The sequence below is a fragment of the Dipodomys spectabilis genome, unplaced genomic scaffold (assembly GCF_019054845.1).
Source record: "Dipodomys spectabilis isolate Male_0828 unplaced genomic scaffold, ASM1905484v1 ptg000004l, whole genome shotgun sequence".
In the NCBI taxonomy this organism is placed as follows: Eukaryota; Metazoa; Chordata; class Mammalia; order Rodentia; family Heteromyidae; genus Dipodomys; species Dipodomys spectabilis.
This window is the reverse complement of record NW_024870681.1, coordinates 7,279,991-7,304,370: the sequence shown is the minus strand read 5'-3', so window position 1 is coordinate 7,304,370 and position 24,380 is coordinate 7,279,991. Positions and strand designations below refer to the sequence as shown.

The 24,380-nt window shown below is 38.5% G+C and overlaps 1 protein-coding gene across 1 annotated transcript; it reads right to left on the bottom strand.

The window, feature by feature from the left end:
- Positions 1–788: 788 nt before the first annotated feature.
- On the bottom strand, positions 789–24,306 carry Ddx52 (DExD-box helicase 52). Its single transcript, XM_042692226.1, has 15 exons — positions 24,188–24,306; positions 23,055–23,244; positions 19,293–19,423; positions 17,901–18,086; positions 14,486–14,629; positions 13,641–13,752; positions 12,013–12,085; positions 11,349–11,552; positions 9,728–9,818; positions 8,004–8,126; positions 7,741–7,891; positions 7,470–7,545; positions 6,411–6,482; positions 4,094–4,180; positions 789–942 (listed from the first exon to the last, which is right to left on the bottom strand). The coding sequence occupies exons 1-15, from the start codon at positions 24,272–24,274 to the stop codon at positions 885–887; spliced, it is 1,785 nt and encodes a 594-aa protein (XP_042548160.1). The 5' UTR covers positions 24,275–24,306; the 3' UTR covers positions 789–884.
- Positions 24,307–24,380: the final 74 nt, after the last annotated feature.

Below are 24,380 nucleotides of genomic sequence, written 5' to 3'. Positions count from 1 at the left end.
AAATCCTTCAGTTCACCACATCTGGGTGTTATTTTTTAGCATTACAATTTTTATTCTTCTATAAGAAGCATCTCTATTCAAAGCACAGAAAAGGCAATGAATTTAATTTCATTGTATGATTTTTCACTCACAAGTTGAAACTTGACATGATGCACTCATCACTCACACACCCCTGCTTTTATTTGGGGGAATGTACTAGAATTTGAACTCAGGTCCTTGTAATTACTATTCTAGTGTCCCACGACTTGAGACATGCCTCTAGCCCTACTTTTTGTTGCTTATTTTTAGAGATGGTATATTGCAAACTTTTTCTGCTTAGGAAGGCCTGGTATTATGATCCTCAAGATGTCAGCCTCCTGAGTAGATAAGATTACAGGCATCAGATACCAGTGCCCAGCTTGAGATCACTTGCCAGTTTCTTGTGCTTGTAGTTGACTTTAAATGTTTGGCAGAAGTGATTAAAAGACATGAAATAGTCCAAGAAAGCAACATTTATGTTGGGATCATAAAATTAATTTTCTTTTTTTTTCCTCTTCTACTTTTGTGTGCCAGTCTTGGGGTTTGAACTCAGGGCCTTGGGCTTTTTTTTGCTCAAAGCTTGAGCCACAGTTCTGCTTCCCATTTTCTTTTTTTCTAAGTCTTTTTTTTTTTTTTTGTCAGCTGTGAGGCTTGAACTCAAGGGTGCTGTCCCTTGTGCTTTTATGCTCAAGGCTAGTGCTCAAACAGTTTGAACTATAGTACCACTTCTGGATTTCTGGTGGGTAACTGGAGAAAAGACTCTTATGGACTTTCTAGCTCAGGGTGGCTTTGAACTGCGATCTCAGCCTCCTGAGTAGCTAGGATTACAGGTATGTACCACCAGCACCGGTTTTCAAGTCTGTCTTTTAACTTTTGTTTTCAAGGGTTGCCTTCTTCTTACTTTTCTGGCCAGAGCCCTTTTTCCTATGGAAATAAAAATTGAATAGATATTTTATATCTTTCATATATTATTTCATATTATATATCTTATTTCATAACTCTAGGGGTTAATAAACATTTATTGGAATCTACTGTATATTATAGCATAAGAGGCACTAGCAACACAAAGATGCATTAAACATGATCTCTGCCATTTAGAGAACCAGTCTCCTATAATACAATTAACTACACTACTATATAGTTTGGAAGACAGGCTCTGCTCCAATCCTAATAATACAAATTCACATTGATTTAGCGCTTATTAAGCATTAGATCAACTATACAATAGTAAGAAATGTCAGACATGAACCTCAAAAGTCTAATTCTAGAGCTTGGTGAATGATGAATGCCTAAACTAAGTAGGAAAAGGAAGTGGAAATATTTTTGAGAAAATATTGCATACTACATTATACTAACACAAAGTTCTTGGATGGATTAACATCCAATTCAACAACTAACCAAGCAATCAACCCTGAGCAAGAGAGTTTGCATTATTTAGATAAATGTTTTCATTAAATATAGAGGAAAGGAAGAGAGGGAAATTGACCTACCAAAATCCTCAGCAAAAAATCAGAATTAGCATGGTGACTCCAGATCCACAGTTCCCTCTACTATAACTGTAGTGCCTGAAATCGGTCTCCTAGGTCTACTACAGTGAATCAATGTTGGGCCGAGGTATTAACTAGTGAGTTACCAGGCATGATCAGGATCTTTCAATGAATATTCATAGAAGTGATAAGCTAAAATCAGATCAGGATGGGTCTTGTTTGTGTGCTATATTAAGAAGTTTGGCCTTTAAATGTTAAGGAAATGGAAAGAAACCATCTTAAGTGGGTGGATGACTGGACAAGATTAATACCAGTGTCTTCATGCAAATAAAAATTTAAGAACCCCAGAAGTATAAATCCTAGAAATGTAAAAATATTTTAAAAGGGCAATTATTTAAAATACTGATGCATCTTATTAAAATCTATACCAGTTACTGCTCAGTGCCTCAGAAGACTGCATTTGGAATCATAAATTTTGTTTTTTGGGTTTTTTTTTGTTGGTCCTGGGGACTGAACTCTGGGCCTGGGCCCTGTCCCTCAGCTCTTTAGCTCAAGGCTAGTGCTCTACCACTTGAGCCACAGTGCTACTTCAGGCTTTTTCTGCTTATGGTGGTACTGAGGAATCGAACCCAGGGACTAATGTATGCAAGGCAAAGCACTCTACCACTGAGCCACCTTCCCAGCCCCTCCCCTAAATCTTGAGTACACCAAAAAAGACAGTACTATACCCTGTCAATACTTGTTCTGAATACTATTTACACAGTCAATACTAAAATACCACATAAGACTCCTGTGCTGGTAGCTCATGACTATAATTTTAGCTACTGAAGAGGCTGAGATCTGAAAAGTGAGGTTCAAAGCCAGCCTAGAAAGTAAAAGCTAAAAGTGGAGGTGTGGCTACAATGGTAGAGCACCAGCTGTGAGTGAAACAGCCAAGCAAATCATGAGTTCAAGCCTTAGTTCTAGCACAAAAAAGGACTCTTGTTCAACTTACAAAGCACATAGTCTTCATGTCTTTGTTTACCTTATTTCTTTTTGTGTCAATACTAGGGCTTGAACTCAGGGCCTCAGGCTCTTAGGATTTTCAACTCAGGGCCTCAGGCTCTCTCTTAGGATTTTCAATCACAGTTGGTGCTCCACCACTTGAGCCATGCCTCCACTTCCAGCTTTTTGCTGGTTAACTGGAGGTAAGAGTCTCTTGGACTTGTCTGCCAAAGCTGGCTGAGATCCTCAAATCTCAGCCTCTGGAATAGTTAGGATTATAGGTATGAGCCACCTGTGCCACCTTGTTTCTATATTTTGTTTTTAAACCATTCTGTTTTTTTAAACCTATTTTGTTTTAAACCATTCTGATTTTTTAATGCATACTAACCTTTTTTGCTAACTTCAAGAAAGATGGCTTATTTTATATTTATTTGTATATCCTATCAGCACCAAGTTCCTTGTAGGATAGCTCAGTAAATACCTACTATTGGTTGCAACAGTTTCCTCTAGTGACTTTTACAGAACAGTTTTCATAGAAGTAGCATGCTAGGACATTAATGGCATGCTCACAGTACATGTACACATGTACACACACACACAAAGTTATTAGGGACTTGGAACATGGCTCAGATAGTAAAGCATTTACTCAGCAAGACCCTGAGTTCAAGCCCTGGTAAAACACACACACACACACACACACACACACACACACACACACACACACACACACACACACACACACACACACACAAAAAGAGCTTATTAGAATTAAATTATTATTTTTTTTTGGCCAATCCTAGGTCTTGAACTCAGGGCCTGGATACTGTCCCTGAGCTTCTTTTGCTCAAGGCTAGCATTCTACCACTTGAGTCACAGCGCCACTTCTGGCTTTTTCTGTTTATGTGGTACTGAGGAATGGAACCCAGGGCTTCATTCATGCTTGGCAAGCACTCTACCATTAATCCACATTTCCAGCCCAGAATTAAATAATTGTATTAGAGCATATATTAATTTAGTTTCATTTTTAAACAATGTAAAAGGTAGAACAATTCAGAATATTAGCAGATACATTACCAAACTTGTATCTTCTTAGCACCACTGGACAAAATAAGCTAGATTTGTATGTATTGTCTAGGACTTATGCTTTAAAGACCTCCAGAAACTAGGCTAAGCTATTAAAATTTATCTAAATAGTATGTTTTAGAGATTATAGAATACGTCAGCACAATCCTAAGATTATACTGAATCCTGCCCGGATATAAAGCTTCAAGAAGACTAGATCAATGTGAAGCACTGGTCTTAATTATTGGTTTCTGCAGCAGACTGTGTGAAGATAGTGGGCAATACTATTCACAAAGAATTGAAACCTTATTTACAAGTATAGGAAAAAACTCAGATTAACATACATATAAAGAAAAAATTCCAAGATTAAATCATTCAAGCTCCCTAATTAAAGGCCAACCTAAGATACTATTTTTATCACATTCTATTTAATGGGCTGTAGACATATTAATTCTACTTCTAAAAACTTATTCTAAGGAAAAACAATGCCTCATAACTACATGACAATCAAACAGCAGATTTTCTTACCAGCTTACACTTACCATTTAGCTTGCTCTAAGAAATATTTTGGAGTTGTACTAATACTTTCTCTTTCCAATGGTTTCTTAATCAATTTTTTCTTTTGTTTGCTGAAAGTTACAAAGTAAGAAAGGAAATAAAGCACAACTTCATTTAGGAAAGCTAACACTAATGAAACCAGTTTTGATTCTTGATCTCAAAATTCATCTTTTAACCACTAGCAGGTTTCAAGTGGGCTGTATCATGTTAATAAATCAAATTATCTATGATTATCTAATAGAACTCAGAACTATCCCAAACATAACAATTTCAACCAACCTTTTTCTTTCTGATTCTAGCTACATAACCCAGGCTAACTTGTAACTCATGATCCTCTGCTCTCAGCCTCTGGAGTGTTAGTCAATCACTTTTCTTTTCTTTTCTTTTTTTAAAGGACATTGTGTTCTGTGGCAATCTTGTATCCAACCCAACAAAAGTTTCATTTTGTTCAATAAACTTTTTTTTGCCAGTCCAAGGGCTTAAACTCTGGGCCTGGGCACTGTCCCTGAGCTCCTTTTGCTCAAGGCTAACACTCTACCACTTGAGCCATAGCATCACTTCAGGCTTTTCCTGTGATTGATTGAAGCTAAGTCTCAAGAACTTCACTGCCCCGACTGGCTTCAGACTGTGATCCTCAGATCTCAGCCTTCTGAGTAGCTAGGATTACAGGCATAAATCACTGGTGCCTTGCAATGAACTTTTTTGAAACTAGTTTTATGAATTAAGTAGGGCTTTAATGACTTGTGTCACCCCTATACACAGCAATATAGTTTACAATAGCTAAAATATGAAAGCAATCTTAAATATTCATGAACAGAGAGATAAATAAAAGGTGGTATATGCATAATGGAGTATATTCATCCTTAGAAAGGAAATTCTGACTATAGTTCAACATGAATAAACCTTGAAGACATAATGCTAAATGAAATAAGCCAGTCACAAAAAAACACATACTGTATGATTCAACTCATACCATAAGAGGCACTTAAAAGCTGCTGTGGCTGGGCCCTCAATAATGATAAACAGGAAAAAAGCTTGGCCACTTTGACTCCATTTTGTATGTGTTTCTCTGTTTACAATCACCTTGGAATCCAGGAAGGACAGGACTGATTGATAACATCCTTACAATCACCCCTAAGATACAATGCAGCTTCCTCAGGACAGACCGACCACTAGGCAATGACCTGCTAATCTTGATCAGTGATGACATGACAGTGGTAACAATTTCTCCTGTACCCCTCCCAAAACAAGGACTAAAATAATGATCAATCAGGTAATATTCTGACCAAGACAATTTAACAATTACACACATCTTTCTCTCCTAGCCTCCAGTTCCCTATTTAAGTGTATAGCTCATGTTTATACCCAGAAAAGAGATTAAATGAATTTTTATGCTGCCTTCTCATGGTATACTCCTGCCATATAATAAAAATCTTCCTTCTCTCCCCTTCTCTGTATCTTATGTGGTGTGAGTGGGCTAGGTTTAACACAAGGAACCCATGGAGTTTGGGCCTGGGATCCCAAAGGTCCAGTTTCAATATAAGATACTTAAGAGTAGTCAAAATCAGAGATAGAAAAAGGAATGGTAGTTGTCTGAACCTAGGGACAGGAGAAGTGGGGGAGTTACTGTTTAATAGGCACAGTTGCAATTTTCTAGAAGGAAGAGTTCTGGAGAGGGATGAAGGTAATAACATTATGAATGTATTGAATACCATTGGACTGTGCACAACAAAAAACTAAACAGCAGGCAAGAACGCATCAGGTTTGATACCATTTATAATCTTCAACCAGGGTAGTTCTTCTTATACTTTTCAACTTTACGATAATACAATAGTGATATATTTATTATAAGATAAACTTTGAGTTATGATCTTCCCCAGCCAGTAGTGTGTGTTACAATACTCTCTAACAATGCTGGGCAGAAGCAGTGAAGCAAAACTCTCAGTACCCTCTATGTCATGAGAGTTAAACCATAATACTCTCTAGCACAATAGGTTGATAAGCTATCACATTTAGTAGGTAAGGGATATTTAAGGGATATTACTTTTCACTTAAAATATTTTTTAACATATAGTGTGTTTATTAGTATATAACCCTGCTATAAGTCAAGAAACATCTGTATGTAAGATTGAAAACGTCCAAAACTAAACAATGTACCGTTCTGGCATACATATAATATATATATATATATACATATATATACTTATAAAAGGCAAGACAACAGAAAAAATAAAACAAAAGTAAGAATGTACATGTAAAGAAACAGAAAGAAAGAAGTTTTAGATAAATTCAAGATTATACCTTAGTAGTTTCTGGAAACCTTTTATGTATTCAGGTACTGGGCATCCTGCTTGTTGGATTACATTGGCAACACTGAAAAAGGAACACATAAACATAAATCTGTGTCTTGTCAAAATGAGGTTAAAAACAGTTTTGACTTGTCAAAACTATAAGATACTCTAGAATAGTGTTCTGATTATCGTCAGACATTACAGTGCAGAACACGTTCAGATAGCAGCCATCTCAACATTAATCAAACCCTAGAAAGCTACTAAGCTTGGAGGAAACACTATGAAGCCAGAGTCAAGCTTCAATTTATTAAGTAATAGTGCTTATTATGGGGTTGGCACTGTAGATTTTTCTTGTATAGTACCTTATTTGCTCCTTATAACAACCCTATGTGGAAAATATTATCTCTATCACCACTTCACAGATGAAAAAGTGAGATGCACAGTTATACTTATATTGGGGTCACCAGTAACATTCTCAGGATTAAGATCTTAGGTTGATGAATGCTGTATGAATACCACTTACATATGCACATGTGAAAACACCTTAATTCTGTACTGTAAGCAACATCAAATGATGGCTATTAGAAGAGTTCTGGGATACTGAAACTTAAAAAAAAAAAGAATATCCCATTTGTATTATTTCCAAATTCTAATAATGAGAGGGGAAAATTAAGGCCCTCTGATCTTTTTTGTGGCTCAAATACTTTATTACCACTGTTAATAAAATCTGAGGGCTGGGAAGGTGGCTCAGTGGTAGAGCACTTGCCTTGCATACTCAAGGCCCTGGGTTCGATTCCTCAGTACCACATAAGCAGAAAAAAAAAAGCTGGAAGTGGCACTGTGGCTCAAGTGGTAGAGTGCTAGCCTTGAGCTGAAGAGCTGAGGGGCAGTGCCCAGGCCCAGAGTTCGGGCCCCACAACTGGACCCCCCCCCCCAAAAAAAAAATAAAATCAGAGACATACACATTTTGTAATTATTTTAATATACTATACATATGAAAAAAATGAAGCAATCTTGGTTGCTTCATTAGTAGGTTGTTTTTTGAGTACATCCTCAGCCCCTAATTTACCTTCTTAACAATGGTTTATCATCTTCTGTGAAAAATGTAACAGCTTTTCCCTTATGTCCTGCTCTTCCAGTTCGACCTAAAAAAAAATGAGACCATTAAAAAAAACAGTTCTGAGGAGAAAGAGACTCAAGATGCATATTAAAGACTCCCTGGATTATCACTAAAACGAGTAAGTCTGAAAAAATGTTAGAAGCTATGTGTGTTTAAACGGAACAGTAGAGGAACTGAGACAGAGGGGTGAGCAACAGAGACAGGGAGCAAGGCAACTCACCTATCCTGTGGATATACTCCACTGAGCTGGCTGGGAAGTCATAATTGATCACCAAGTTCACACCTTTAAAATCAATCCCTCTTGCAAGCAAGGCTGTACAAATTAGAACCCAGATTTTTCCTGCTCTGAAGCTATGGACTGTGTTATCTCTCTAGGTAAGAAAACACAGAATAAATGCTTTAGTACTATAGGAATGGAAAACAATGCTAACGTTTTAAAATTAGTTGGTTTTTTATGCTTTCTAAACATACAATGGACTGTACCTGTTGCTGTGTTCTTTCTGCATGAATAACATCCACATTAATGCCTTCATATATGAGCTCATGAAAAAGTTCTTTAGCCCTTTCAATGGACTGAACAAAAACTAGAACAGGTGGATTGAAACCCTGAAAGAAGGCAAAAATTAGCATATGTAACTCATAAAGAAGATTGTCAATTAGTATTCATAATTGTACTTCAGTTCATAAAATAAATAACGCAATTCAATCGAATATAATAATGGTCTAGATCTTCCTTCGTCCTCCTCTTATCCATTCTCCACATGGGTTCTTTCTATTCAACTTGAACTGTGCTCTCCATCTTGCTAATTCCAATAAACTTACCTAAGCAATCTCTCTTAAGTCTTCCTACACAAGTGGCAGGGGACCCTCTCTATAACAATCATCTTTTGGCTTACCGCCCTAGAACTTTGATTATGCTTACAATATAAAACTTGCATCAGAGGCATTGTGGCTCATATTGTAGAGTGCCAGCTGTAAACAAGAAGGCAGAGCAAGAGTGTGAAGCCCTGAATTAAAACTCTCTTTAACTCACCATTTATCAGAACTTTGTTATTTCCCACAACTTAGTCCTTGGGTCTATTTGTCAATACAATTTTATTTTATTGAGTTCAATAAAGTCTCAGGGCTTAGTAGCCTTTCCATTTTGGCTTATAGACCCCTTTTGAAATCTAACGAAAGCCATGCAGCTTTGTAACAGGTAATCACATTCGTTTGCACAAAATCGTACATATAATTTCATAGAGTTCACAGATTTCCCAAAGTTTATTCATGGTCAAGTTACTAGTGTAACATCTCGACATGAACATCTGTAAAAATGTTAAACATTTCCTAGTGATATATCATATTCTTAAGAAGAATATAAAAAAAATGAACACATATCATCTATTTTAAGTACAATGTTTATATTAATTCAAATACTACAACAGTTCTATGAAGTAGATATTATGTTACTTGATAAATGAGGAAACTGGAACAGAGAGAAGGTTAAATTGATCAAGGTAGAACAGTGGAGAGCTGGAATTTCAAGCCAAGTGGTTGGGTTCAAGAGTGTATGTTCCCAATTTCTACAAGCTCTAACTTCTACAGTCACCAAGTATTTGCAAACTTTCTCTTCTAGTCTGAATTCTTTACCACTATGGCTATCACTAATATTTATGTTATCTCCTCAATAAGATTAATTTAACATTTTTTTTATGCTCCTTAACTTGACTGACCCCCTCCCCATAAATAAAGATGGAGGGGAGGGAAGAAAAAAAAGAGAAGGGAAGGGAAGAAAGGGGAAGACGGAGGAGAGGAGGAAAAGGGAGAAATCAAGTGCACTTTTTATTCTGCAGTGTCCTGCTTGTCTAACAAACCAACAAGGACCACACACACACACACACACACACACACACACACACACACACACACACACACACACACACACACACACACACACACACACACACACACACACACACACACACACACACACACACACACCCACCCACCCACCCACCCACCCACCCACCTCTGGAAAAACGTAGCTTTGAGGCCTTTAGGTAGTTTTTTTTTAGTCTATTATAATTAAGCTACGAGAAGAGATTGCTGGATAACTAAATATGATACACAAGGAGGAGGAAGATATGATGCGAAGTCCTCCCACTGTAATAAAAGCTTAGTGAACTTTATGATACACAAAGTCAAGATTATGTAGTCCAATATACCTTTTTCACAAGTTCTCTCATGGCCAGAAGTTTTCCAGTCTCAGAACCAACAAAAAGAAGCTCTTGTTCTACAGTCTCTACTGCAGAATTTCTGAGAAGAAAATATATTTTGTAAGAACCAATTTTTGCCTTTTCCCCGAACTCTAATAAAACAAATGAAAAAAATTTATATAAAACAACAAAATTGCAATGCCCAGCATCTTTCCATTCAATCTCAAGGACTTTTCTGCCATGGACAGTCTAGAACTGTAATCTTCCCAATTCCAGCCTCCTATGAAGCTAGGATGACATACCACACCCAGCTATTGGTTGAGAAGAGGTCTTGCAAACATTTTTGCTTAAGCTGGCTTAGAACCATGATCCTCCTGATCTCAGTCTCCCAGGTAGTTAGGAGTACAGGCATAAGCCTGCACTAAACTTGTTTCTTACTGATTAGTGGACGTGCATTTATATTCCAATAATTAGGGAAAAAGTATATTAAATTTTAGACTATTCTAACAATGTAATATATTATACTATAGCAAGTGTTTTCCCATCCTAGTGTCTGCCTTTGTATTTATGTTAGGCTTTCTTTTTAAACAAGTGAATATTAAGTTTAGAGTGCCCAGGGTGTTCCATTTTGCTTTTTCCCTTCTCCCTTTTTTTTTTTTTTTTTTTTTTTTTGAGATAAGAGTCTCACTTTATTTCCCAGGCTAGTCTCAAAATCCTGGGTTTAAACAATTCTGCATCAGCCTCCAAAGTGCTGAGATTACAGATGCACGCCACCATGTCTAGCATGTTTTCCTTTAATATGGTATTTTATATAGCTACTGTCTTCCTACTTATTGTTTCACTGCTATCACAATACTCTATAGGGTCAAATACCATAAAGTTCTTGAACTTTTCTCTATTACTGTAGATTTATTTAACATAAAAATATTCCTTATGTATTTTATTCATTTGTTTAGGCACTGGGATCAAACTCAAAGTCTCAAACATGCTAGGCATGAATCCATTCCCAGCACCTAACAAATTATTTTCATTAAAAAAAAGTTTTTGTGCGACTCCTGGGGCTTGAACTCAGGGCCTGTCCCTGAGTTTTTGTGTTTAAGGCTAGCACTCTACCACTTGAGTCACAGCTCCACATCTGGCTTGTTGATAGGTAATTGAAAATAAGAGTCTCACAGACTTTTCTGCCCAGGCTGTCTTTGAACTGTGATCCTCAGATTTCAGTCTTCTGAGTAGCTAGGATTAGAGGTGTGAGCCACCAGCACCTGGCCCAAAATATTTTAAAAAGGGAATTAAAAACCAAGTGGCCCAGTAAGATCAGCTTTCTTTATGTGGGCCTACTTATATAAACCACTGAAGACACTAAATCCTGAGTGGCCACAGAGCTCATTATACTTGTGAATGGGAAAAATCAAAAGCATGATGATGGAAATAATAACGCAAAAAATAAGAGACTCTCCCTTTTGGGTTACTCTAAAATAGAAATTCCTTCAACAATCTTTTTAAAAAAAATTCTATTAATAAAACATTTTCCCTTGTTATTCTCATGCCAAACAACCAATCTGAGCCTAAGAAAAAAAACAACAACAAAAAACACTTACAATAAAAGCAATCAGTAAGAACAAGTAATTACCTTGCTCCAATGGATACAGTAATGACATTGTCCAGGTTGAGCTTGCACCACTGTTCAACATCATAGGCAAAAGTTGCACTGAACATAGCTCTTCTAATTTTGTGAGATGTGCAGGCCAGGAAAATGAAAGCCAACTGGTCTCTAAATCCAGTTTTACCATCTTCAAACAGTTTGTCTGATTCATCCACGACTAGCCACTCAACACTAAGAAATAAAACAATTTGTGGACAGTGAACTGAAAGATTAGCCTGGACACTTCACTCAACTGTAAAGACACATAAGGAAGTTAAGCTATGACCTTTGGTGCTCAGAAGGGAATATGAAAAACAAACAACTACAAAAAAAACACCCATAATTTAATCACCTCTTATTAGTCTCAAAGATGAGGCTGCATTAGCAACAATGACCTTCACATAACTCTCATGAACTCCATCTCTTTTGCTGAGAGATGTGAAAGGTCTAGAATTATGCACTGATTATCAAGATGTTTAACTGTCTTCCAAACCAATGTTTTCCTATGAGTTTAATGAAAACTTGTTCTCAGGATCCATGCTGTCTTAAATTAGCAGACAGCATGCTCTGAAGGGCAACATATAAGCAACTGAAAACAAACTGTAACTAACTGAAAAATGCACACATAAAAGCTACTGAAATATTATTGTACCTTGTTAGGTCTATTCCTGGTGGATCTTGTTTTAGTAAATAGATTAACCGATTTGGAGTAGTCACAAGAATATCTATGGGAGAAACAAATGGTAGAAATGGCAAAAACAAGATTCATCATCCTTCTTGAAAAAGGGTGTTTTGTTAACACAAAAGCTATTGCTAATTAGCAACTAATACACACATATTTACCATTATAGAATAAACTAAACTCTTTCTCCCTCTCTTTTTTTTGCGCTAGCACTAGGGCTTGTACTCAGAACTCCACAGCTTTTGCTAGGCCTGTTTGCTGATGGCTAGTGCTCTACCACTTGAACCGTATTTCCAGCCTGACTTTTAGCTGGTCATTTTTGAGATAGAATCTTAACAGATTTTTTTTTTTCCTCCTAGGCTTACTTAGAACCACAATTCTCCAAATCTCAGCCTTCTGAGTAGCTAGGACTACAAGTATGAGCCACCTGCTCCTGGTGCCTACTCTTATATTTGAGAAATCTTAACATATAAGATACTACACTATATAATCCAATCATTGATTTTTAATTTCTTTTTTTGTGTGTGCGCTGGCCCTGGGGCTTGAACTCAGGGACTGAACACTGTCTCTGAGCCTTTTTGCTAACAGCCAGTGCTCTACCATTTAAGCCACAGATCCTCTTCCAGCTTTTTTGGTGCTTAATTGGATATGAGTCTCCTGGATTCTTGCTTAGGCTGGCTTTGAATCACAGTCTTCAGATCTCAGCCTCCTGAGTTGCAAGGATTACGGGCATGAGCTATCAGCACCTGCCTCTCATTTTTTTCAGGAAAATCCTTTCTTTAAGTGAAAGTTTACTCAAGAGGCTCAAGGTAAAAGACAGGTAAAAGCAAATTCTCTTGCTTATGTAAGAGGAGAGATGCAGTTTTCTTTTCTCTCTCTCTCCCCCCCCCCTCTTTTTTTGGGGCTAGTATTAAGGCTTAAACTCTGGGCCAGGGCATCCCTAGCATTTTCACTCAAGGCTGGTGCCCTACCACTTGGGCTATTATAGTTCCACTTCCAACATTTTACTGGTTAATTGGAGATAAAGAATCTTACAATTCAGTTTGTGTGAGCCTCTTTGTGCTCAAGGCAAACATTCTATCACCTGAGCCACAGCACCACTTTCAACTTTTTCTGAGTAGTTTATTGGAGATAAGAGTCTCTTGGACTTTGATGCCCTGGGTGGCTTCAATCTGTGATCCTCAGATCTTAGCCTCCTGCGTAGCTAGGAGGACTACAGGTGGAAGCCACCAGCGCCTTGCTATCTCTTTTAGTTTTTGTTTTTAAATAATGACTTATACTTGAACTACTCTCGTGTGCCAATTAGGATACTTAAAATTTCCAAATCCTTTACATGTTCTATTTCCCCAAGCATGAATTTCTTTTGTCGGTCATGGGGCTTGGGCACTGTCCCTGTGCTCTTCAGCTCAAGATGAGCACTCTACTGCTTGAGCCACAGCGCCACTTCCGGTTTTCTAGTGGTTTATTGGAGATAAGATTCTCACGGAGTTTCCTGTCAGGGCTGGCTTTGAACCGTGATCCTCACATCTCAGCCTCCTGAGTAGCTAAGATTACAGGCATGAGACACTGGCACCCAGCTCCAAGCATGAATTTCTTACCAAATTTCTTAGATGATTTGGGTCCAAATTTCTTGGCTGCCTCTGCTGTCTTGTGGATCATGTGTATCCTGAATCCTGTTCCCTCAGAGATTTTAATTAACTCTCGGTGAATCTAAAACAGACAATGATAAAGTTTGAGCTGCCTAGATACTAGGATAGGGTGGATAGCATCTTTTATATTATTCATAAATTTATTACCAATCCATGACTATCTCAAATCTGCAATAATTTGTAGATTCATCTGGAATGTTAGTATTTTCAAATTTCAAAACCTAAAAAGACTTCTAATTTCTTCATGAATTTAGCACACTAGTTCCAAGAACCAAAACCAACCAGCTAAAACACTCCTTTAATATGGTACTAAGAAAAGTAAGTTTCAGGTGCTAGGAAGGTGGCTCAATGGTAGAATGCTTGCCTCACATGCATGAGGCCCTGCATTCGATTCCTTAGCACCACATAAGCAGAAAAAGCTGTAAGTGGTGCTGAGGCTCAAGTGGGAGAGCGCTAGCCTTGAGCTGGAGAGCTGAGGGACAGCGCCCAGGCCCAGAGTTAAGTCCCCACGACTGACAAAAAAAAAGAAAAAAAGTTTTAAAGAGAAATATGTAACAATAGCCTTTCAAGAATTTTATAGTGTTGGCCAAAGAAGTATAATTTAAAACCATGTTTTAGAAAATTATAGAATGATAAAGTGGCCCATATCCAGTAATATACACAACACTTGGTACAGAATATTTGATCATGACAAAAAAGACATTCTTCTGAGATTTTTTTTTATATTACCCTCAATAAGGAAGATTACTCAAGCAAATACTAAAGGCATTTTTCTCAAAAGCTGTAAGTCATACCTGGCTGGCAAGTTCTCTTGTTGGGGATATAATCAGGGCTCTGAAGCCTTTATTTGTAGGTTGTTTCAGCTGCATTAAAATAGGAATACTAAATGCCAAAGTCTTCCCAGATCCTGTAGGAGCAGAAGCCAAAAGTTCCCGACCCTAAAAACATAGAGTATAGAAAGTAAAATGAAAACTACAAATGAGGTACCACTGGCTCACATCTGTAATCTTTGCTGAAAACAGGAAGATCTGATTTGAGACCAGTCTGGGCAGAGAAGTTCTCATGCCCTTTTCAACCCATAACTGGATGCAATGGTGCATGCCTTTCATTCCAACCTACACAGGTTCAGAGTGGGAGGATCATGGTACCAGGCCATCTCTGGCAGAAAAGTCAATGAGACTCCATCTCCATAGAAAGGAAGCTAGACTCTATGGCACAGGCCTGTGATCCAAGCAATGAAGGAAAGCCTGGAAGTAGGTGGATCTTAGTTCACTGGGTATCTTAATACCCAGTGAAAACAGGACTGTAGGTGTGGCTTAGCAATATTGCATCAACAAGCATTGAGGCCTTACGTTCAAACCTCTAGTCCTAAAAAAAAAAAAAAAATGTGGCATTTTCAAAGCCAACTCAAGTAACGCTATCAGCCATACAAATGACAAATACATTAAGCATGATAAATCCAGTTGTTCAAGTTCTCTCTGTTTTTCTAATTTCTCCCATATTTGTTTTTCTAACACCACTTTACCCTTGCCACCACTGCCCCAAGAGTTTCTGAGCACTGCTGCTCCATTTGAAAGGGTAAAGTGTGCATAGATAAAATCCAACAGGAATTATCCACACTATTTTCAACTTTTCTCTCCTATTCAATTCTTATAAGTTTTGCTTGCCTTGCATGCCTGAGGCCCTGGGTTCAATTCTTATAAGTTTTTATCCTGGTGTCTGTACTGCTAATCCCTAGAGAAGATTTTGTTAAGTAACAGAGTGACTGAGGGTTGGAAATAAAAAGTGATGACCCAAGAGATAGTAATTTATTTGTAGGTGATAATTTTTAAAAAGATGAGTATGACTGTTAAAGATTTAATCTAAAGCAATGACCAAAGTAATAGCTTTGATGTTTGTTGGTGGTGATCATGGGGTTTGAACTCTGGGCCTAGGCAATGTACCTGAGCTCTTCAGCTCAAAGTAAGCACACTACCGCTTGATACACCAGTGCTACTTTCAGTTTTCTGATGGTAACTGGAGATAAGTCTCAGATTTTCCTGCCCGGGCTGGCTTTGAACCATGATCCTCAGATCTCAGCCTCCTGAGTAGCTAGATTACAGCGAGCACCAGCACCTGTTTCGGTTTTTTTTTTTTTTTGGACAGTCTTATTATGTAGACTTATAGTGATCCTCTCGCCTTTACTTCACAGGTACGTATCATCATGCCCAGCTAGAAGCAATCTTAAATAAAAATTACCTGTAAATTTACTAAGATGTGAGTCAAAAATATTACTTAAATGTATGAATGTATTCTCATTGCAGTTCTCACCTGAATTGAAGGCCATCTTGGTTAAGAAAAATCCAACTTCCAAAAATTTAAGCTATTACACCTCTATTCATAGGTGGCTAGTTAAATAGTGATATAGCCATATAACAGTATTATTCAGTAATAAACTACTAATATATGCAATAGGGATGAATTTGAAAAACATGTATGTAGAAGCCAGAAACAGATTGAATAATGAATTTATGTAATCTGAAAATTCTAGAAGAGGATGAAAAACTTACATGGCAATTGAAATGAGAACAGAACACCAAGCATGATTGCACATATCTGCAATGCAAACTACTGTGATGTACAGCTCAAGACAATCATGGTGGGGCTGGGAAGGTGGCTCAGTGGTAGAGCGCTTGCCTTGCATGCATGAGGCCCTGGGTTCGATTCCTCAGCACCACATAAGCAAAAAGAAAAAAGCCGGAAGTGGTGCTGTGGCTCAAGTGGTAGAGCCCTAGCCTTGAGCTGAAGAGCTGAGGGACAGCGCCCAGGCCCAGTGCCCAGGCCCCACAACTGGACAAAAAAAAAAAAAAAGACAATCATGGTTCAAGACCAGCCCTGGCAAAAAGTTAGCAAGATTCCATCTCAACAAAATAAGCAAGGCATTGTGGTATGTGCCTGTGATCCCAGCTACTTAGGAGGCCACATAGGATGGGCACAAAATTTTGGGAAAAGATACTGTACCTGAAAAATAAAGCAAAAGAGGGTTGCAGTGTGGTTCTGTGGTACAGAGTATCTGAATAGCAAGTGGAAGGCCCCCTTCAACCCTAGTACTCCAACAACAACCAAAAAACAAAAAAAACAAAAACAAAAAAAGAGAGAGAACTGGAAGTCAGAGCAATAGTTGCCTCTGAGCAGGGGAGAAATATGGACTGGGCACAGTAGAATTTTCTGGGATAACAAAAATCTTCATTGGAGTGAATTGTGCTAACATAGCTTTATTGTTGAAACCCATTAAAACTGTGCTTAGAATCTGTACATTTTAGCTGGGTGCTGGTGCCGGTGGCTCACGTCTGTAATCCTAGCTACACAGGAGGCTGAGATCTGAGGATGGAGATTCAAAGCCAGCCCAGGCAGGAAAGTCTGGGAGACTCATCTCCAAAAAACCACTAGAAAACCGGAAGCGGCACTGTGGCTCAAGTGTGCTTGCCTTGAGCCTGAAGAGTGCAGGGACAGCACCCAAATCCAGAGTTCAAGCCCCATGACCAAAAATAAAAAATCTGTGCATTTTATTGTATGTTATGTGCATTTAAGTAATAAATACTGATAAAGAAACTCAAGTTGGGCCAGGCACTGGTGGCTCACACATGAAATCCTAATTATTAAGGAAGCTGAGATCTGAGGACTATGGTGTGAAGCTAGCATGGGCAGGAAAGTTTGTGAGACTCTTATCTCCAATTAACCAGGAAAAAACCCTGGAAGTACAGCTGTGGCTCAAGTGATAGAACACTAGCCTTGGGCAAAAAAAACTCAGGGACAACACCCAGGCCTTGAGTTCAAGCCCTGACCAGCATACAAAACAAGACCTAAGTTGGGCTACATATAAGAACTGTAAAAAGCACTTGTATTTCTGAAAAAGCCATTGGGATAAACTAAATCAACAATGAAAAAAGCCCCAAACATAACTGCATGCTAAGAGTTTCAATGCTGAAAAAAAGAAAAAGAAAAAAAACAAAACAACTGAAAACTAGAACTGGGGGTTGGGGAAAGGGTGTCAATATCAGAAAGAATATATCTATTGGTAGTGATCAAGACAAGTTTGATGGGGGCACAATCATTAGAAATGGACATTAAAAGCATGGGGAGGATTTAACAGGGAGGTGAGATGGAAAAGATTTCAAAGACAGAAGGAAGGGACTGCATACTCCATCCGATAAAGGCCTTCATACTCACATGCAGCATGACTGGAATAGCTTGCATTTGTATTGGTGTGGGCATTTGGAAGCCTGAGTCTAGAATGTTCTGAAGTAACCGAGAACTGATTTTATATTCTTGGTCAAGCTGCTGAAACGTAGTAATTGGGTCAGGAAGATCAGTTCCCTGGACATGAATTTTGTGTTTATTCCGGAAGAAGTTCACCTGAAAAGCAAAGCAACGGGGTCACTATGAGCATGGACAAATAAACATGGTCTCACACTGTAAAGCACTAGCAGTGTCTCATAGAAGCTTCAGTGGCATAGCAAATTTTCAGTTAGATCTAAGCCCTCCCCCAATCAATACAGGTAATAAGTTCATGTTCTCTCCTAGACAGAAGACTTTATAACAATGAAACCTATCATGCTTTCTTTACATTAACATGACACTGCCACAACTAATGTGTTACTGACATAGTTAGAATTTATAACCTTGTATAAATTCCTTCAAGGTCAGTCTATTTTTTTCTTTCTTTTCTTGAGGGTGGGGTCAGTACTAAAGTTTGAATATGTTTGCTACACAGGCTCTCTCTACCACTTGAGCCATAACTGTAGACCTCTTGTATTTTTTTTTAAGGTACCTCCCCCACATAGAGCCTCTTGTTAACTTTGTCCAATTGAAATCCTCCTACCTCCACCTCCCATGGAATTACAGGTAGGTACCACTACACTTGGGTTTGCTTTTGGTTAGGTTCTCACTAACTTTTGTCTGGGCTGACCTTGAACTGTGATCTTACTGTCTCCATTTCTCAAGTAGTTGGAATTATAGATGGGCACTACCATATCCAACTACTTTCTTTATAGGCTGCTTAGCCTACAAGTGCCAATACTTTTTAAAAAACACTATTGAAAACATCTATTTATAAAAACTAAGTACCAAAAATGGGAGTTTAGTGGTATTGATTTCATTTGCTTCTTCATTTTCTGGCCCAGAGACAGTCTGATTCTGGTTTCTGCGTTACTAAAGAATTCCACAGTAAGCGCTGAAGTAAGCTGCCCCCACCCCACCCCACTTACAGCAGCAACATAACAAGTCTACTGTGGATGAAACAGTGCCATTTGTTCTTTCTTCTACATCTTACTCCTTTCATTCCCAAGCTATAAAATACATTTAAGAATTCTAATACTGTAATCCCTGTCAGATGAAGTCCTTTCAAGTCAGTGACCTCAACATATAGAGGAAAAAGGAATCAAATTTTACATTTAACAAAAGGAGTTAAAAAATCTGAGCCAGGCATTTTAGCACACATCTGTAAACCCAAATTAATCTTCTACATAACCAAACTATATTCCCTTTAACAACAGAATTACTGAAGTCTAAGGAAAGGGTCACTAAAGCATATACTTCTGAGAACCAAATCAATTCTCTAACCTTTTCCTGTCGGAGATGTTCCAACTTTCCTGAAGTTAGTTTATTTTCTCCTTTAACTTTTTTATCTTCAATCTTTGCTTCCACAGATGATGTCCACTGTATAGTAGTGTCATCCTCTCCAGAAGTAATTTCTAGAATATATTTTTCAAATTAAAAGATTTTTAGTATGACAGTTGTGGATGGAGCAAACAAGCAACACTGTCACATCAAAAGTAAGTACCAAGGAGGGACGGAATGAGAGAAACTAAGGAAACAGATGACATTGTGTAAAAGGAAATATACATATGTAAATGTGACCTCAATGCATATCACCTCTAAAACAACAATAAAGTAAATTTTTAAAAAAATAAGTACTAGCTCATGAACTAGTTGAGGAGAAGCCAAGAGGACGTATCTACAGTGAAAGTTGGCAAGCTCACTCTTTTCTCTTCATTGGTTGTTTCACCTCCAAAATATACTTGAAAACAATGAATTAATTGAAAAGCTCCATAAAGCATAAAGTGGCCAGCTTCTTTACATCCAGAAAACCAGATAGAGAATAAATTAAGTGAAAGATTTCATTTTTAATAGCAATGTACACAACACAATATTCAAGCTACTAAGTATTATAAAGACAGCAATTCTTCCTATATCTATGAATAATACTAGCTCAATTAAAAGTAGACAGGATTGTCTTGGTGACTTTAATGTTTACATGGGACAAAAAACATGCAAGAATAACCTAAAAAATATTCTGAGAACAGTAAGAGTTCTATCGGAACTAACACTAGAAAGCCTCTTTCCAACTTTAATGAGACATAATTGACACTGATAAGTGACACTGATAAGGCACTCACCTAACAAGAAGTTGCCGGGATTGAACCCAGCATCTCCCCTTGCCTCTCCCAAATAAAAAAGATTATAAAAACATGGTATACCTCACTACTGCTGCAAGTTTTTTCTCATTTGTTTCTTTTAGATATAAGACCACAAAAATTAAAACTAATATTGGCATACAAACACAGAAATAGACATTAATGGACTGGAACAGAGCCCAAAGATACACCTTCTAAATACATGTGTGAAATAGATTTACAATAAAAGTCTTGTTTTCAGCCAAGTTTGGTGGTATATAACTGTAACCTACCATTCTGAAGGCCCAGGCAGGAGAATTGGTAATTTAGGGTCAGGCTGGGCTATATTGTTTGCTTTTTCAGTTTTTGTTTTGTTTTGTGACAATAACTCAGGGCACTGTCCCTTAGCTTTTCATTCAACACTGGGGCTCTACCACTTGAGCCACATCTCCACTTCCAGCTTTTTGGGGTTAATTGGAGATAATCTTAAAGACTACTCTACCTGGACTGGCTTTGAATCATGATCCTTAGATCTCAGCCTCCTGTGTAACTAGGATTATAGGGTAAACCAGAGTTACTAGTACCTGGCAGGTTTTTGTTTTTGTTTTTAAACAAAGTCTTGCTATGTAACCTAGGTTGGCTTGGAACTCCAGCTGTACTCACACATATACACAAAGTACAATGACATTTGTTGTAACATCATAATTGTAAAAGCATGAAAACAAATTAAATGCCTACCATGAAGGGACTTACAAAATTAATCCTTAAATCAACTGTGAGGTACATCAAATATTAAGTTGTATTAAAAGGAACAAAGCAGTGTGTTTATTGTGAATCCAAAACAGTTTTAAAAAAGAGGAGGGGCTGGGAAGGTGGCTCAGTGGTAGAGCGCTTGCCTTGCATGCATGAGACCCTGGGTTCGATTCCTCAGCACCACATAAGCAGAAAAAGCTGGAAGTGGCGCATTGGCTCAAGTGGTAGAGCACTAGCCTTGAGCTGAAGAGAGGGACAGTGCTCAGGCCCAGAGTTCAGGCCCCATGACCGAAAAAATAAAAAATAAAAAATAAAAAAGAGGAGAAGGCTCACAACTAAAAGTATAGAGAGTATTCATGATTATAGACTATAAAAACATAAGTATGAGGGAGAAAAGTGATAGGGGTGACATTTATCAATATGTATCATACTTATAAACTGATTTGTTGTCTTGAAAACCCTTCGTACTACTTAAAAGATAATAAAAACAAAACATATGTAAACACACATACATGTTTTTGAACACAAGCAATAAATAAAATATTGCTAAAAAAGACAAGCAGTATTATGAGTAGCTGCTTATAAAGAAGACTAGAAATAAAGAATAGAAATACAATTTGTTATCATTACATGACTTAAGTATATACTATAAAACAAAGGCTAAGTAGAAAATTTCATAAAGTTACAGAGCTATAGACATGGCTCAGCAGTACATGGCCTGACAAGCAAATATAAGGAACTGAGTTCAAACTCTTGTACAAAAAAAGAAGAAAGGGCTGGGAAGATGGCTTAGTGGTAGAGTGCTTGCCTTGCATGAGTGAGGCCCTAGGTTCAATTCTTCAGCACCACATAAACAGAAAAAGCTGGAAGTGGTGCTGTAGCTCAAATGGTAAAGCGCTAGCCTACCATTTGAAGAGCTGAGGGACGGTGTGACGGTGCCCAGGCCCAGAGTTCAGATCCCATGACCGACAAAAAAAAAAAAAGAAGAAGAAAAAGGTTCAAGGACAGTGCCCAGGCCCTGAGTTCAATTCCCAAGGCTGGCACCAAAAAAAGAAAAGAAAAGAAAAGAAACAGATAATATAAAGAAAAAGGTAAATGCTCCCATAATATATATAAAAAAAAAAACTAACAGGCAAACTGTAGGAACAGGTAAGTTGAAATGCAAATGTCCTGACTAGCATATAAAAGATGCTCAATTTCACCAGTTATCAAAAAATTTTAAAAAATTTAAAGAAAGGAAGGAAGTGCCAATGTGGTCCAAGTGGTAGAGCACTAGCCCTGAACACAAAGAGGTTCAGGGACAGCGCCCAGGCCCTGAGTTCAAGCCCTGAAACAAACAACAACAACAGAAAAAGATTATAGCCAGGCACCGTGGCTCACAATAATTCTAATTACTCAGAAGGCTGAGATCTGAGGATCATGGTTCAAAGCCATCCCAGGCAGGCAAGTCTGTGAGACTCTTATCACCAATTAATCACAGAAAAAGGCAGAAGTGGCACTGTGGCTCAAGTGGTACAGTACTAGCTTTGAGCAAAAGGAGCTGAGGGACAACATCCAGGCCCAGAGTTCAAGCCCCAGGACTGGCAAAAAAACCCCCAAACAACAACAAAACACAACCATAAGTTCTATATTTTTGTATTTTGGGGGGGGAGAGGGGGGGTCGGTCATGGGGCCTGAGCTCTGGGCCTGGGCACTATCCCTCAGCTCTTCAGCTCAAGGCTAGCACTCTACCACTTGAGCTACAGCGCCACTTCCAGCTTTTTTCTGCTTACATGGTGCTGAAGAATCGAACCCAGGGCCTCATGCATGCAATGCAAGCACTCTACCACTGAGCCACCTTCCCAGTCCACAACCATAAGTTTTATATAAGACTGGAAAAAAATGAAAGACCAATGATATTTAGCATTGACAGAAGTGTAGTAACCTCTTTGGTCTTCTGCAGTGTTTCCATTTAAGGACACCATGCTACAGAAGAAGTTAACAGCATCTGTACAAAAGGACACATGTACATGTATCCATCATGGCAACAACACTTGTAATAGTAAGCCTCTGGAAAAAAATCTGAAAATGCCACCTACTGAGGACTGTGTATTTTCTGACGTCTAAGCTTGTATTATTCTTACAATTGAAAGAATACAACTAAATCAAATAAAAAATACTAAACTCCAACACTAACCTGAAATCTTCTTTCTCTTTTTCTTACTGGGCTCCCTTTTCCTTTCAATTAGATTTTCTTTTTTTTTCTCTTCATTTTGAAGCTCCTGGTGTGTTTGTGATGCTCCACAGTCACCTGGGATAGGCTTCTTGTTCCCAAAGAAGTCCAGAAGCACCTCTGAAGAATCCAAATCAAATTTCCTTTTTCCCACCTAAAACCCCCAAAATATTAAAAGGAATCCATTAATATAATATTGCCTCCATCCAAGCAGGACTGGTCCAATGACTTTCCTCTTTTTAATTCTTTCACCAAACATTATAGAACTAAACAAGGGTATTTGGGCAAATTAAATTTAAAAAGGACAGTTTTTCTGATCTCATACTTCTAAATACAATTTATTTAAATAACTGCAACCTCATAGCAACCCCACAATGTAAGTAGTAGTAGTATTACAGATGAAAAAAACTAAAGCATTGAGAGGTTAATTTGACTAAGGTCTCAAAATTAAAATTTTTCCACAATTAAGCTAGAAATGGTGTGAGAGGCCTGTCACTTCAGCTACTGGGGTCTGAAGCTGGCTACAATCCAAAAAAAAAAAAGTGTATGTGTGGCTCAAAGTGGTAGAGCGTCCGCTTAACAAGCTCAAAGTTCTGAATTCAAACAGCAGTAAAATAAAGAAGATTTTCCCCAAGTGAGCCCCATCCCTCTCAACACTTCCCTATTACTCGATTCACCTTTTCTAAATCGCAATTCTCATCGGTTACTTTATGCATGCTGGAGGAATAAAAAGAACCTTGTCCATGCAGGACAGCCATCTGCACACCACATCATACCTGGTGAGACTCAAGTGGAAAGAATAAAAGTCTGTTTCTGAAATCTCTTTCTACCGATCTCGAAGTGCCTAGGAAAGAATTCTCACAGTGCTGTGAAGCGGAATAAGAGGGGCGTGCAGCTTCCATGCTAGGCTCAACTAAGTCCCCCAAGAAGCCTGGAAAGGGTCGCTCGGGGGTCTCGCCCCTGGGCCTGAGGCACGCTGCGTCCCGAAGGAGGAAATAGGCCCCCAGCGTGGCCCGAGTTGGACCGCGGGGTCTCCAGGGGCGCGGACTCCTGCTCCTTTTTAAAGTGTTTGGGCCTCGAGCCTCTGCGCACGGTACCTGGAATCGAGCGGCGTCTGCCGAGAAGCGTTTCACGTCGAATCTGGCCCCGGCGCCCAGACGGCGGAAAAGATCGTGGGCATCCATCTTTACCCAGAAAGCTCTGCGGCATGGAAGCGACTGCGCAGATGACGTCTCTCTTCCCAGCGGACTTCCGCCCGGCCCTGCTGAGGGCGGAAGTAGCTCCAGGAGG